Raw genomic sequence first — 13,918 nt, 5'->3', positions numbered from 1 at the left:
TCTATTTTTTCTACAATATGCTTATTTTGTTTATGATAACTTTAGAAATTAATATAGGGAGTACAGAATATAAATTTTTTAAAATGCATTTTGAAATGAAATTGAAAATGCATTATCCTAAGGGTTGCTGTTTGTCTTCCTACATTGTGAAAATACCCTTTTTCCAGTACATTAAATCTGTAAGAATGGTTGAGACCATTAGCTGCCTTCACAGAACTTTGAGTATCTTCTTACCTTATGGACTAGGTCTGTGGGCATTTAGGTTCTCCTTAGAAGCAGATTCATTATTATCTCTGTGATTTGGACCCAATTTGTATAAACTCTGGGCCTCACTTTACTCTTCCATAAAATGAAAGTTGGACTAAGTGATCATCTTTCTAGTACCAAGATGCTATAATTTTTCTTGTGTTTCATCCCAAAGAGTCTTAGAAAAAAGCCATTTAGTTCTTCAGGTCACTGAGTTTTCCCTCCAGTTCTCTCTTCTGTAACTTGCTAGCTTTATATGGTCTCAAAGGAGATCTTTCCAGAGTTAGTGGATCTCATGCCTTTGTGGTCTATCTTCATGAAATATCTCATTATTAGTCACGTCCTGACATAGATGGACATAGCCTACAGACTTTGATTCTAAAGCCCAGTGAAAATTATCTCATTATTTGAGTTTTATTTATTCTATTGCAAGTTGCTTTTTCCTACAGTGAAAACTGTTTTTAATTACAGAAGGAATATGAGCTCGTAGTTAAGAAAAAAAAATTTTTGAGTATTACTTAAATGTCAGAAACATTCCTTAGTGCTGTAACTCATTCTTACTTAAGAATTTGTGTTTTTTACTTATCATTTTATGGTAGTACAGATCTTCATCCTTTTGAAAAGCTGCATCATATTTCATTATATAGATTTATCATAATTAAACAGTTCCTGTTGATAGGCATTTAAGTTAATTCTAAATCCTAATTTTTGCTATTGCAAATAATACATTGAATATTCTTATACATTTTTCCCAGGGCTCTTTTGTATTTCTGTAGCGTAAATTCCTGGAATTGGAATTTCTGGGTTAAAGATATAAGTATTTTTAATTATACTGCCAAATTGCCGTCTAAGAAAGTTGCCCCAATTTATATTATTGCTGAGTATGAGAAGGAAGCCTTTTACGTATCTTCCCTATACTATTACCCATCTTTAAAATTTTTGCTTTATGTGATAGGTTAAAATAATAGAATCTCATTTAAAAAATTTTTATCTCCCTAATCAGTAATGAAGTTGGCATCTTTTCACATGTTTTTTAGCCATCTATATTTTTTCTTTTATGACTTTCAAATTTTTTTCTTCAGTTGACTTTTTATTGATTTGTAGGAGCTCTTTGTATGCTAGGGCTATGACTTCTTTGTTTTACATATATTGTAAATATTTTCTGCCAGAATGCTTGTTTTTATTTTTGTCTATGATTCCAGGCATCTTTTGTCATACAGAAGCTTTCAGTTTGCATCATATTGCTTTTTAATTAGTTTGAAAGTCTTTTTTTTTAAATTTATTTATTTGGTTGCGCTGGGTCTTAGTTGCAGCAGGTGGGCTCTTTAGTTGTGGCTTACGGGCTCCTTAGTTGTGGCATGCAAACTCTTAGTTTCAGCATGCATGTGGGATCTAGTTCCCTGACCAGGGATCAAACGCAGGCCCCCTGCATTGGGAGCGCGGAGTCTTAATCACTGTGCCACCAGGGAAGTCCCGAGTTTGAAAGTCTTAAAGTTACTGTAGTTGAACCAGTCTCCCAAACAGCTGATCTGTTATATTAGTTAATGTTTCATTGATGCTTGTCTCTCTGCTGCTTTCCCACAGAAAGGGGAGTGTGTTTGCCCACAGTATCCCTCTGGATACTCTTTGTTTATATTGAAGCAGCAATTAGATTTAAAGATCTCAAAAATTTTCATGTAGACCTTTGTCGTCCATTTGCTGCTCACTGGTGAGTATTATGTGTATTCTTAATCTGTAATCCAATTCAGTGTTTTCAATGTAGAATGGTAATTTCAATTGTAAATTTTTTCTCAAAGATATTACATGAATCCAGAAGACAACATAACATGGTGTGGTAAAGAACATGAGCCCTCTAGTCAGGCAGATGGGTGTTTGAATCCCAGCTCTGCCCCCTTACAGCTTTGTTGCCTTGGATATGTCACCCTCTCTAAGCCTTAGTTCTCTTACCTATATGTTGGGAACCTGTCTCATGGGGTGTCATGGGAAAGATGAAATAAGGTGATATATGTAAAGTGTTTAACTTTATGCCAAGCACATAGGTGTCTGATACATGTTATCTATTTTTATTGTAATCAGATAATGATTCCAAAAAGTCTTAATGAAATATATGGCTATTTCATGGAGCTTAAGTGAATTTACAGTTTCCTTTGCCTATTTACAAAAGTAAGAGAATATTATTAATAATTTTTTAAGGAATATTATTTTTAACCTTAAACCATGAAACGTGTTTTAAAATGAGCTTGATTCTTGTTTATATCTATTGCGGAAATAACCACGTAACGTATATTTCTTTTAAATACACCAATTTTTGCTAATATTTATGGCAGAAACCAAAACAAATAGGAATCAACAACAAAAAAATAGTTTCCAATATGTTTAAAGTCTTTTCACAAACAAGTGAATTAAATAAACCTGGTCAGTAAAATTTGTCACTTTAAATTTGTGGTGTGATCACGTTTAGACTAATTATAATTGTTGTTTTCATGTTAATGAAGCTTAATATGAGTTTCAACAGTGTTTTCAGAGACTTTGAAATGATATTAGACAGACTGATGAGTTGAATGAAAATATTTCAACTTTTTATCCCAGAGATTAGAGTTGTAAGTACAGCTGGTTTAATTTGTTGGTACAAACCAAATGTTGGCACTGATAACATCAGATACTTAGTTAAATGATGCTTGAATTTATGTTTGATAGAGTGTTTATGTATGAACTAATTTTCCAGGAATAGCTGGTGACAGTACCCCTCAGGCAGCAAGATTAGTCACCTGAATTTGACCCTGTCTTCTAGTATTAAAAACCAAATGATGTCCTTTTGATTTTTTAACACTTGTAATGTTTACTTATGACCACTCATAAAATCTCTACCCTGTTAGTTCTTAAAAGCATACAGATGCCTAAGTTCTAATCATGCATAAGGCAGTTCAGTGTTAATCAAAGACATTAGCCACTGTATCCATCAGTCCCTTCGGTAACTCCTTGAGTTCATTTGAAGAATGCCAAAGTCTGATGGGCAGCCTCTTAGGGTCCAGCAGTCCTGCTGTTCCCTGGGGGTTTGTTCTACGTGCCAGCTGCCTCTGATTTCCACAGCACGCATTACACACTACGTGTGTGTTTACTGAATGCTCAACTGTCATCATCATCTAGAATTTATTTCTTAATTTCATTCATAGGTGTCCTCATGTGCTTGATGCACGTGTTGTTTGTTTTTAACTTACAATTACTGGCGGGATTGTCTTCTTTCTAGTATTGGGTACCCTGTGGTGACTTTGGGCTTTGGCTTCAAAAGTTATGTAAGCTACAAAATGCGGTTGAGGAAGCAAAAGGAAGTGCAAAAAGAGAACGAATTTTACATGCAGCTTCTTCAACAAGCCCTCCCCCCAGAGCAACAGATGCTACAAAAGCAAGAAAAAGAGGCCGAGGAAGGTAGGTCTTTACTCTAAAGCTATTGACTCAATAGGTTAGTCATTATTTTGTCTGTCAGGTTTTTGTTTTGTTTTGTTTTGTTTTTTCAGAAAAGTTGCTAGGGCTCTGGAAAATTACCAAGGCTTTTCCTGTTTTCTGGTGTGCCTCTTCAGGGCTGTTGCTTTGTTTGGTCATGAAATACAGAATGTGTGTGATGTTTTCTACCTAGTGTCTGAAGGCCATGTGCTTTTAAATACGTTTATTTTATTATTTTTATATATTTCATTTTTATAGCTTATTTTCTATTTTAATATTTTATTTGTTATAAATACTTTAAAATATTTATTCTCAGTAACAAAACAGTGTATATAACTATGTGCATTTGTAATTGAAGCAAACCAAGAACCAAAGTATAAGCAAGATAGAGATGTAAACATATAGAGTTGTTTTATAAGTCAAAATTCTTCTGAATAGAGCAAAGATGGCTAGGTCTCACTTTAAATGGTTTGTATAATGCAACATGGATTTCAGATTGACCTTTTTCTAATACAACCTCTCTCATGAATATATAACCAATTCAATAGATGAATTGACAGCAATACCAGTTTTCTTTGGTTTGAGAGGGTCATGTTTTTAGTTGATATATGACAAAATCTTATTCTCTGGTGTGGTGCAAAATTATCTCTTCAAGTAGACTTTGACAAGTTGGAATATGTAGACCTGATACAGAAAATTCTTTGTAAGTGGCCTAGTAAATGATAATAGACGTATTATTACTTTAATGATAGAGTCCAGACAAAGGATAGATGCCCTGTATCCTAACATCACACCTTTTTGTTTCATTTAATCTCATTCTTTGCAGTAAAATTATTAAGTTTGTTTAAGCATCTTTTAAAATGTGACCTTTTAAGAGTATGATCTGCCTGTGTCCTGTCACCCCCGTGATAGAGAAGTTTGGTTTGACTGATAAGTAAAGTATGACTTAATTGTAAAATCCTCATATTATTTTCAAGGCCAAAACTTTAATGGCTTGGTGTTTATAAATGATGGCGATTTTCTAAATGTGCAGCTTCTCAAATTTATTTGGATTTGCTTCTTGAAGTTAGCATAATGTGGTGTGGTTATTGCTTCTGAATGAGTTTGCAACTTAATGTAGTGAGTTTCTACGTGTAGATGATGCAGTTTATTGAATCAATCCATTGTGTTTTTTTACAACTAAATATTCCAGTGTGGGTTTTTTTTGCTTGTTGGTTTGTTTTTGGTATTGTAGCAGCCAAAGGATTACCTGATATGGATTCCTCAATCCTCATACACCACAACGGAGGTATCCCAGCCAATAAAAAACTCTCCACAACTTTGCCAGAGATAGAATACCGAGAAAAAGGGAAAGAAAAAGACAAAGATGCCAAAAAACACAACCTTGGAATAAATAACAACAATATTCTACAACCTGTAGACTCTAAAATACAAGAAATTGAGTATATGGAAAACCATATCAATAGTAAAAGATTAAATAATGATCTCGTGGGAAGTACAGAAAATCTCTTGAAAGAGGACTCATGCACTGCTTCCTCAAAAAACTACAAAAACGCCAGTGGAGTTGTGAACTCCTCACCTCGAAGTCACAGCGCCACAAATGGGAGCATTCCTTCCTCATCTAGTAAAAACGAGAAGAAGCAGAAATGCCCTAGCAAGAGCCCAAGTGCACACAAGGACTTAATGGAAAACTGTATTCCTAATAACCAGCTAAGCAAACCAGATGCACTGGTAAGGTAAGTGTGTGTGCTGTGACCTTACCAACACTTTCCATAAACTTGACTTAGGTCTTGAAAAACACACTTCCAAGTGTGCCTGTAGGAATTGTTTGTGATCAGATACTGTGACAATTAACTTTGTGGTGTTTGACATTTAGTGTTTATTTCACATGGGTTTGTTGGTCACCTGTGCCGTTGTCCAGAAGCATTGACTCCAGCTCTTTCCAGTGTTCTGAGTGAGTGGTGACAGTGATTACTTTCCACATTTGACAAATTTACATGTAATTTGATTCTTCTCATGGTTTTGAGAGGCATATCTTTAGTCCTTGACCTTTTCTGTTTGCGTATCCAAGGTTCTTGTGGCATAGACACAAAAAGAAGAGTGTGTGTCCTGTTCATGCAAATCTTTGTCAGACAGATAGAAAAATGAGGGTGGGGGTGGAGAAAGTTGCCCTTTACCACTTTGGACTTGTTCTTGATTGTCCACTTAAAATATGAATTATCTCCCAAATAATTCTGGGAAAGTTAGGTTTGAAAAATAATCTCTTTCTAAAAATTCCATAGGTAAATACAGTTGATCCTTGAACAACGTGGGTTTGAACTGCATGGGACCACTTATATGTGTTTATTTTTCAATAGTAAATACTACAGTACTACATAGTCCTTGGTTGGTTGAATTTGCGGATGTGGAAGAACCGTGGATATGGAGGGCCAACTGTAAATTACACTGGGATTGACCCCCACATTGTTCAAGGGTCAACTGCACAGTGTTAGACATGGATTTTAATCGGAAATGTTCCTTTTCCCATCTTTAAGTTAAAGAGTAACGTTGTATTACCTTGACTGGCTCAGACTTAATTTTGCTGTATTTTATGTGTTTTATAAAATACACATATGTTCATTTTACTTCATATCTTTCTATTTGGAAACTGAGATCTGAATTGGAGCTTTTTTATTTTTTATTTTTTTCTCCTTATTTTTTATTTTTTAAAATTGAAGTATAGTTGATTTACAGTGTTGTGTTACTTTTTGGTGTACAGCAAAGTGATTCAGTTATACATATATATCTATATTCTTTTTTATATTCTTATCCATTATGGTTTATTACAGGATATTGAATATAGTCCCCTGTGCTATACAGTAGGACCTTGTTGTTTATTTTATATATAGTAGTTTGTATCTGCTAATCCCAAACTCCTAATTTATCCCTCCCCACCCCCTTTCCCCTTTGGTAAGTTTGTTTTCTATGTCTGTGTGTCTCTTTCTGTTTTGTAAATAAGTTCATTTGTATCATATTTTCAATTCCACATATAAGTGATATCATATGGTATTTGTCTTTCTCTGGCTTACTTCACTTAGTATGATAATCTCTAGGTCCATCCATGTTGCTGTAAATGTCATTATTTCAAGGAGCTTTTTAAAAATACATAACTCAAGAGGGCACTTGTAACTCCTTCCCTCCACTAAGTTATCTTTGTTCCTCTTCCTTTGGCTTGCTTCAGAGCAGACAATTTATGAGGGAAGGTTACTAGTGTTATGAATTACATGAATTAGATTATTAATTTGTTTCAGTCTTCTTACTGGCAGCTAGATGAAGGGAAATAAATGTGGGTTCTACTGCTGATGTCTCTAGAGGTTTCAGAGCCCTCTGCCACTTCTGGAAGCATACCATGCTGTTGCTGATGCCAGGCTGGCATCCACATCTGTTTGTTTTGACATTCTGCCCCATCATATCCTGCAGAGAAAACACTCAGCAGAGAACTCTCTTCCATTTGCCCATGAGAGAAAGACCAATTAGTTGACCTTCTATGTCAAAGGGAATATCCCACAAATTTACTATATGCTATAAATGAAACATCTGCCACCATCTTTTTAACATCCTTTCTCCTACACAATTTTAATAATAGCAGTCAAGTCAAAACAGTTTTCCTCTGTAGGGTGTTGCAGAGAGAGAGCAGTCAAGGCTCAGTCTTGTGATACCACCTCACTTGGGCCCCACTTGTCATGTTGGTTGACTCTACTACCTGATCTGCCTTTAGTAAAGAATTTCAAGGTCTCAGATGGCCCATTTTCCAGTCGTGGGTCCAGTGCTCCTGTGCCTGCTCCTGGGGTATATACCTCTTCCTGTGGTCACTAATGTGTCCTCTGATGTGCCTTGATCTGAAGGGCCCCAGAATATTACTCTGCTTTAGGCAATACCTGCTGTCAAATACCTAAATATAAAATGTTATATTTAAATAGTTTTATAAGCTTCCATAGGATTATTTTCAACTTTTAATATAATATTATAAAAAATAAAGAGATGATATAAATATCCAACAATAGGGGAGAAATTTAAATAATTATGGTCCATCTATTCCATAGATTTTTAATACAGAAATTACAAAATCATATTTCTGAGCCATATTAAATAATATAGGGAAGTGCTTATGACATAATATTTCATGAAGAAAGTAGAAAGCAATCTTATTAAAAACATTTTGTTTTTCTAATATACACAGAGAAAGGACTTGAAGGAAAAGGAACCAAAATGATAACAATAGTTAATTGCTCCATGATAGTATGGGGGCTTTTAATTTTTCTTCTGTCTTTCATGCATTTTCAAGTTTTTCTATGATGAACAACAATGAAAGTTTATAAAAGGAAAAGTATATCTATCCTAGCGAATTATCACACTATCCCTCGCCCTTCTTGGCTATCTCCTGTTTCTTCTTCCTTGACTTCATGTATGTTTTGATGAATATTAATAAGACTGTAATGGATCCAAACCTGACATGTTTGAGCTGTTAGCCATAGAGTGGATTTGTTATCTTCAGCTGGAAAGGGCTGGGCTCAGTGGTTTCTAAAGCTCCTTCTGATGCAAACGTACCTGGGCTGACAGTATGTACATGAGTCCTTTGCTCCTGCAGGTACACCCAAGGCTGTGTATAGGTCCAGGCTGGCTATAAGGATAAGACTGATCATCCCTTTTATAAAGCTTTTTTTTAAAATCATTTGAAAACCAGTACTGTATTATTAATAGTAAATTAATTGCAGCACATTCTACATAGCTATGTCTGTCTCAGTATCATGGTTGAAAACTACTATATTTGAGGAACCAATTCATTGACTTTGGGGGGAATATTCATTAGTACACCACCTTCAAAGAATTCTTGGAGATCGGTGTGGCTGTCAAAATAAGGTTCGATGGTCGTTCCCTGTGAAGGAGCAAGCAGTCCTTCAGGTCTTTTCACCGTCTCTCCAAGCTCCAAAGATGTTCTCTAGTGTGCTGTACACCACAGGCTGGCAGACCACTGCACACAGGCCAAAGCTGGCCCACTGCCTGTTTTTGTAAAAAAAAGTTTTATTGAAACATAGCCACGCTCATTCATTTACATAGTGTCTATGGCTGCTTTATTGTGGCAGAGTTGAGTAGCTGCGACAGAGACTCTATGGCCTACAAAGCCAAAGATGTTTGCTCCTAGCCCGTAACAGAAAAAGTATGCTGATAGATCCACTAAGGTGGGGGAAGGTGGGGAACTTGGCAGTAAGTGTTGCCTGTAGGCTCCTTCCCAGGAAAAGTTTGGGAACTTGCTAAAGCCACTCCAAAGTCCTCTTTTGGTTTGAGAAATACGTATCTTACAAAATGACCCAATTTCTGCCAGCTTGATTTCTGAGTTCTTTACCCAAGTTATTTAGAAACAGACTTATAATATTGGTAGCCAAAAATATTTTTAATTCTGACGTGGAAAAAACTTCTAGACATAAACAAAAAAGCAATGAGGAAGATCAGTTATTTTAAGTAAGTGCTGGGTTAGAAAGGAATCCTGTAAATTAGAGTGAGGTTTGCTCAATTTTTTTCTTCAGTGGTCAATTTTAAAATATTTTAAGTGTGAAAAAATTATAGAAAATTTAGGTGGAAAAAGGAGGAAATATATGACACAAGTCACTGTTAAATTTTTGTTGTATTTTCATCAACTAAATTTATATAGTTGTGGCCATAGTGTTTGTGTAGGTTTTTTTTAATTAATTTTTATTGGAGTATAGTTGCTTTATAGTGTTGTGTTAGTTTCTGCTGTACAGCAAACTGAATCAGTTATATGTATACATATATCCCCTCTTTTAGATTGCCTTCCCATTTAGGTCATCACAGAGCATTGAGTAGAGTTCCCTGTGCTGCACAGTAGGTTCTCATTAGTTGTCTCTTTTATACATAGTAGTGTATATATGTCAATGCCAATCTCCCAATTCATCCCACCCCCTCCTTCCCCCATTGGTATCCATAAGTTTGTTCGCTATGTTTGTGTAGTTTTTGTGTCCTGCTTTTTTCACCTAAATTATATTGAAATCATTTTCCCAATTTAGCCTAACCCTGGTTTTCACTTGATGTGGAATATTCCATGGCAGGTCTGTGTGATCATTCAGTGGTCACTCTAAGATCCGGCAGGTCAGGGTGCGACACCTGAGCTGCTTTCCTGTAGTTTCAGGGCCTGCAAGCAGAAGAGCCAACACTTTTGTTTGTACTTGGCACAAAGCTCCCTCTCAAATACAGCCCAAGACTCTGGGGTTTCTTGTTGGGGTTTGTTACTTGTTTCAATTTCCTGGTTAAGGGAGAGAATTTAAAACTGAGTACAGAATGTAAAGTGATCCATATTCTGTAGAAATGTGGAAGCAAAAGTCTCTTCTTGGTTTATTTCCATCCCACCTTTTCTTTCTTTGTTTTTTGTGTTCAAGACAGAAGATTAACCTTTCTTGTTTCTAGTGCTTATTCTTAATAAGGTATCAACTCTTTAACGTAGTTGAATAATGTTTGGTGAGAAGAGTCATGAAGGAAAAGTATCCACAGTTTGCCTAGTAGAGATGCATTTTACAAAACTGAGTAGAATTTAGAATGATGGGTTTTTTTTTTTGGAACTGCAGGAGTTCTAAGAGACAGACCAGCCTCCCCAACCCGGTCTTTTTAGCAGAGAAGTAAACAAGCCCTACAAGAGTAAATGGCTAGTCCAAGTAACCCAGCTAGAATGGCAGTTACCAGGACCGGAACCGAAATTTCTTGACTTCTGCCTTTGCTGTTATACCATGCTGCTTAAAAAAAAAAGTTTTATCAACCTGCTTTATTTTTCTGTTTTTTAAAAAAATTATGTCTTTTTGTTTTAAATGCACATACAGCTAAAGCTGACATAAGGATTGGCACCAGAGCTAAATTTTATGCTCTCATGGCTAAAATCTATAGAAGAAATGCTTAGAATTTCAGAATTCATTTAATTTTACATTTTTCTAGAGATATGCTCTTTTAAGTGTTTTAAAAATTCTTGCTCTTGCCAAAGACGCAGGGGTGTACTTATTTCTGAACAGAAGGGGGTCATCCACTCGTACCCTTGAAAGCTTACAGGGTCTCTGAGAATTCAGTTCTGGTTAGGGCTACGTGGGAGTTAGTCTGGTTCAGATAGCCTAGAGCCACCCAGCAGGAAATTTGCCCTTTAGGAATAAATCTGGGGTAGGCCTAGCTTGACAGCAGCAGACCGAAGAGCCTTGAATTGGAAAACTTAGGATTGGGGATGTAACCATCAACTTACCCTGAGGAAAGGCCACTAGTGACTGCTTTGAAGGCCTGAGGTGCTGGGGTGGGGGCATGGCCATGGTGGTAAGTTCTGAGGGTGAGGGTGGGGTGGGTTTTCTTCAGGGGAAAGTGGAAATCTGGGGTATGTTTTCATATATTGAAAAGTCACTCTTTTTTCCTCTGTAAATTCATTTGGTTATTTTAAGCACACCAAAATGTTATTACTTATAAGTTAGTTTGTTCATACGGTTCTGCTTATTTGGAGACTTGAGAGCCTTGGGAGAAAAGGAGAAAACTTGTATCAGGATTTTTCCAGTAATCACTAAGCAAGTGTGATAGCCCTGACTCAGAGGGGAGGGAGGAGGAGAGGAGGGATAGAGAAGCACTTTAAGACATTTTAACTCATTCACTGACACTGAGGAGTGTTTAACTTACACTCATACCCAGGAACTAACATATTACTAGATCTGGGTCTTAGAGAAGTATTTTGGGATCATATAGATTAATGACAACATACTTTATAAATAGGCTTTATAATGTTCTGATCCATCCATGAGTATATTGATTGTGTTTTTAGTAGCTGTGATATGAGTATTTGTGACTAATCTCTTTCTAGGTTAAGCTGGTAGGTGAGCAAAATGTCACTGGTCTTCATTCCACTTTCTAGCCCATATAAACCTTGTGTTTATGTTTTATGATTTTATGTTTTTCTTAAGGGGGACGAAGATAGCAAAAGCTAACAACAGCCAACTTTCTTCTTTGACAGGACTTGCTGGTGCCACAGATTGCTCAGGTGGTTTGACTAGCAGTTCTCAGTCTTTGTACTTCTGAATTTAAACTTGTCTCCAGACACCAGCATTTGAGATTGTCGTCTAACCTCTGCCTTATAGAAGGCTCCTTAGTGTGGTCTTGCTGTTTGGGGAAAAACAACAGACAGTTTACACTACTTCCTATTGTTCATTTCCCACATTTTAAGATGTCTACACACAATTAAAAATTATATATCCATTGAAAGGAAATGGCCATATTTTTAGATACTGATTTTTAATAATCAGTGGGTTCAGTATGATTTTGGTGTGAATAGCTGTGCAAAAGAGCAAAGTAAGGAGAATCCAAGAAGCCCCTGTTTTGTCATCTTAGAGATTGTAGGCACAAAGCGAGGGTAGAATCCAAAGTTGAGACCTGACTATGGGAAAGAAACAAGACAGAGCAGTCAATTCCAGAGGAAGAGCCCATGAGCATTCCCTGAGACAGGTACTCCAGGGGGAGGTGGCCTTTTATGGCCCTTTCCAGCCCTCTCCCAAGTCCCTAAAGAGTCCTACGTGGGAAATCACAGTAGTTTAAGTGGGGAAGGTTACAAAGGAGTCTCTTGAAAGGTGGAAACCCATCTTAAAAGAAGGTTAATGGAAACACCCCAAGATTGATTGTTAAAGGGGCGGAAATAGCAAAAAAGATCATATGGTATGAACCATTAACAAAATATGGTTAGGTATCATTCTTATATACACAGAAAATTATTTGAAATAGTATACACCAAATGGTCAATTGTAGTTGATTATAGGAGATGTTTACTTTCTACATTGTGTATTTCTACATACTTTGAATTTTTACACGGGCTTATTGTGCCCATAAACGAATGTAAGCTCGACGAGGGCAGGGACCTCCTTTTTTCTTGTCTGCCACAGTACACAGTGATTGCCACAGGGTAGATGCTCAGTAAATACTTGTTGAATGAATATTACCTTTGTGCAGGGAAAATACTAGATGGGGGCAGGGGGAGGAAAGATGCAGTGCAGTGCGACTCAAAGGCTTTTGAAGGTGGAAAACCTAAATATTACATTAGACCAGGCCAAGGACCTGCCATCCAGTGTCAAACTATTTGTTGTTCTTGAGTAAGTTGTTACTGATTTTATTTCTAAAAAATAGAAGGACTTTCCACTCTAAGCCCTTTTCCTTGGTATTTCCCAGGAAGTTTTAAAATTAAGTACTCTGTCAGGACTTTTTTCCAGGCTGTGAGGAGGTTTAAGAATTTCTGGAAGTTACAAGGGCAAGGGGAGAAAACTCCTCCAAGGGACTTTTGAAAAAGCCATTTGCTCTGCCAGTGGGTTGGTTGTTCCTCAGGGCCAAGGAACCTAGGCACAAGCCACACGTCAGCCAAGAACTCGGAGGAAATCTCAGTTTGCCTTGTCTTATTCACCTTTCCTGGTGGGTCTTGCCTTCTCTTTTCCCCCTTAGCTCTAGCCATTCTCTTTGTCTTTGTGGTAGCTGGAGAGAGAGCTTAGATCCCATGTTTCCAACCTTCCCTCCAAGGAAATCCCCCTGGTTAGAAAATACGTTGACTGCTTGTATGTCATCTCTGGTGCCAGAGAGAAAATGGTATATTTGTTTGTTTTCTTTTGCATTTGAATACATTTTGCTGTGTGTCAGGAATAGTTTGTGGAAGAAAATCTGACCTTGGGAGACAGTGATTGGGGCTTTGGGGCTTTACCCTGGCTGCTTTCCCTACGTGTGCTACCTGTCACCTGCATTGACAACCTGTGCTGCACAGTGACTTGCCTGACGCTCTCCTCGTGAGTGGTGGCTGCCAAAGTAGGCCTTTCCGCGTCCACAGGTGTATTTGACCATTTATTTGTAACAGTATCATTTCTAGGTGAGAGGTAAAATTTAGTAAAAATACATGACATTTCAGAAAGAATTAGATTAAATATGTTGGATATAGCTGCTACTAAATTATTTGGAAATTATTAAGTGAAAATAAATTATTTGGAAATTATTAAGTGAAAAAAAAAGTAGAGCCATATTTCTATTTATTAGTAAGTTCAGTGTCTCTGTGGAAACATGTTTTTAATTTGCTTTTTTTTTTGAAAGTGCTCCTGACTTATTTATTTATTTATTTATTTTATTTTTGGGGCTGTGTTGGGCCTTCGTTTCTATGCGAGGGCTTTCTCTAGTTGTGGCAAGTGGGGAGCCATTC

At 36.7% G+C, this 13,918-nt stretch overlaps 1 protein-coding gene across 2 annotated transcripts in view; it reads left to right on the top strand.

Annotated features, from left to right (window-relative positions):
• Positions 1–13,918, top strand: part of MACO1 (macoilin 1) — a 55,715-nt gene that overhangs the window by 19,272 nt on the left and 22,525 nt on the right. Inside the window, exons 4-6 of one of the 2 annotated variants that reach the window (XM_061186970.1) lie at positions 1,831–1,954; positions 3,494–3,672; positions 4,922–5,423. The exons of the other annotated variant lie outside the window; for it this stretch is intronic. Of the exons in view, the coding sequence (XP_061042953.1) occupies positions 1,831–1,954; positions 3,494–3,672; positions 4,922–5,423 (805 nt within the window). The remainder of the gene's footprint in view (positions 1–1,830; positions 1,955–3,493; positions 3,673–4,921; positions 5,424–13,918) is intronic. 2 annotated transcript variants of the gene reach the window in all.

Source organism: Eubalaena glacialis, chromosome 3 (genome assembly GCF_028564815.1).
Source record: "Eubalaena glacialis isolate mEubGla1 chromosome 3, mEubGla1.1.hap2.+ XY, whole genome shotgun sequence".
Taxonomy (NCBI): domain Eukaryota; kingdom Metazoa; phylum Chordata; class Mammalia; order Artiodactyla; family Balaenidae; genus Eubalaena; species Eubalaena glacialis.
This window is presented reverse-complemented; position numbering and strand designations above follow the sequence as displayed.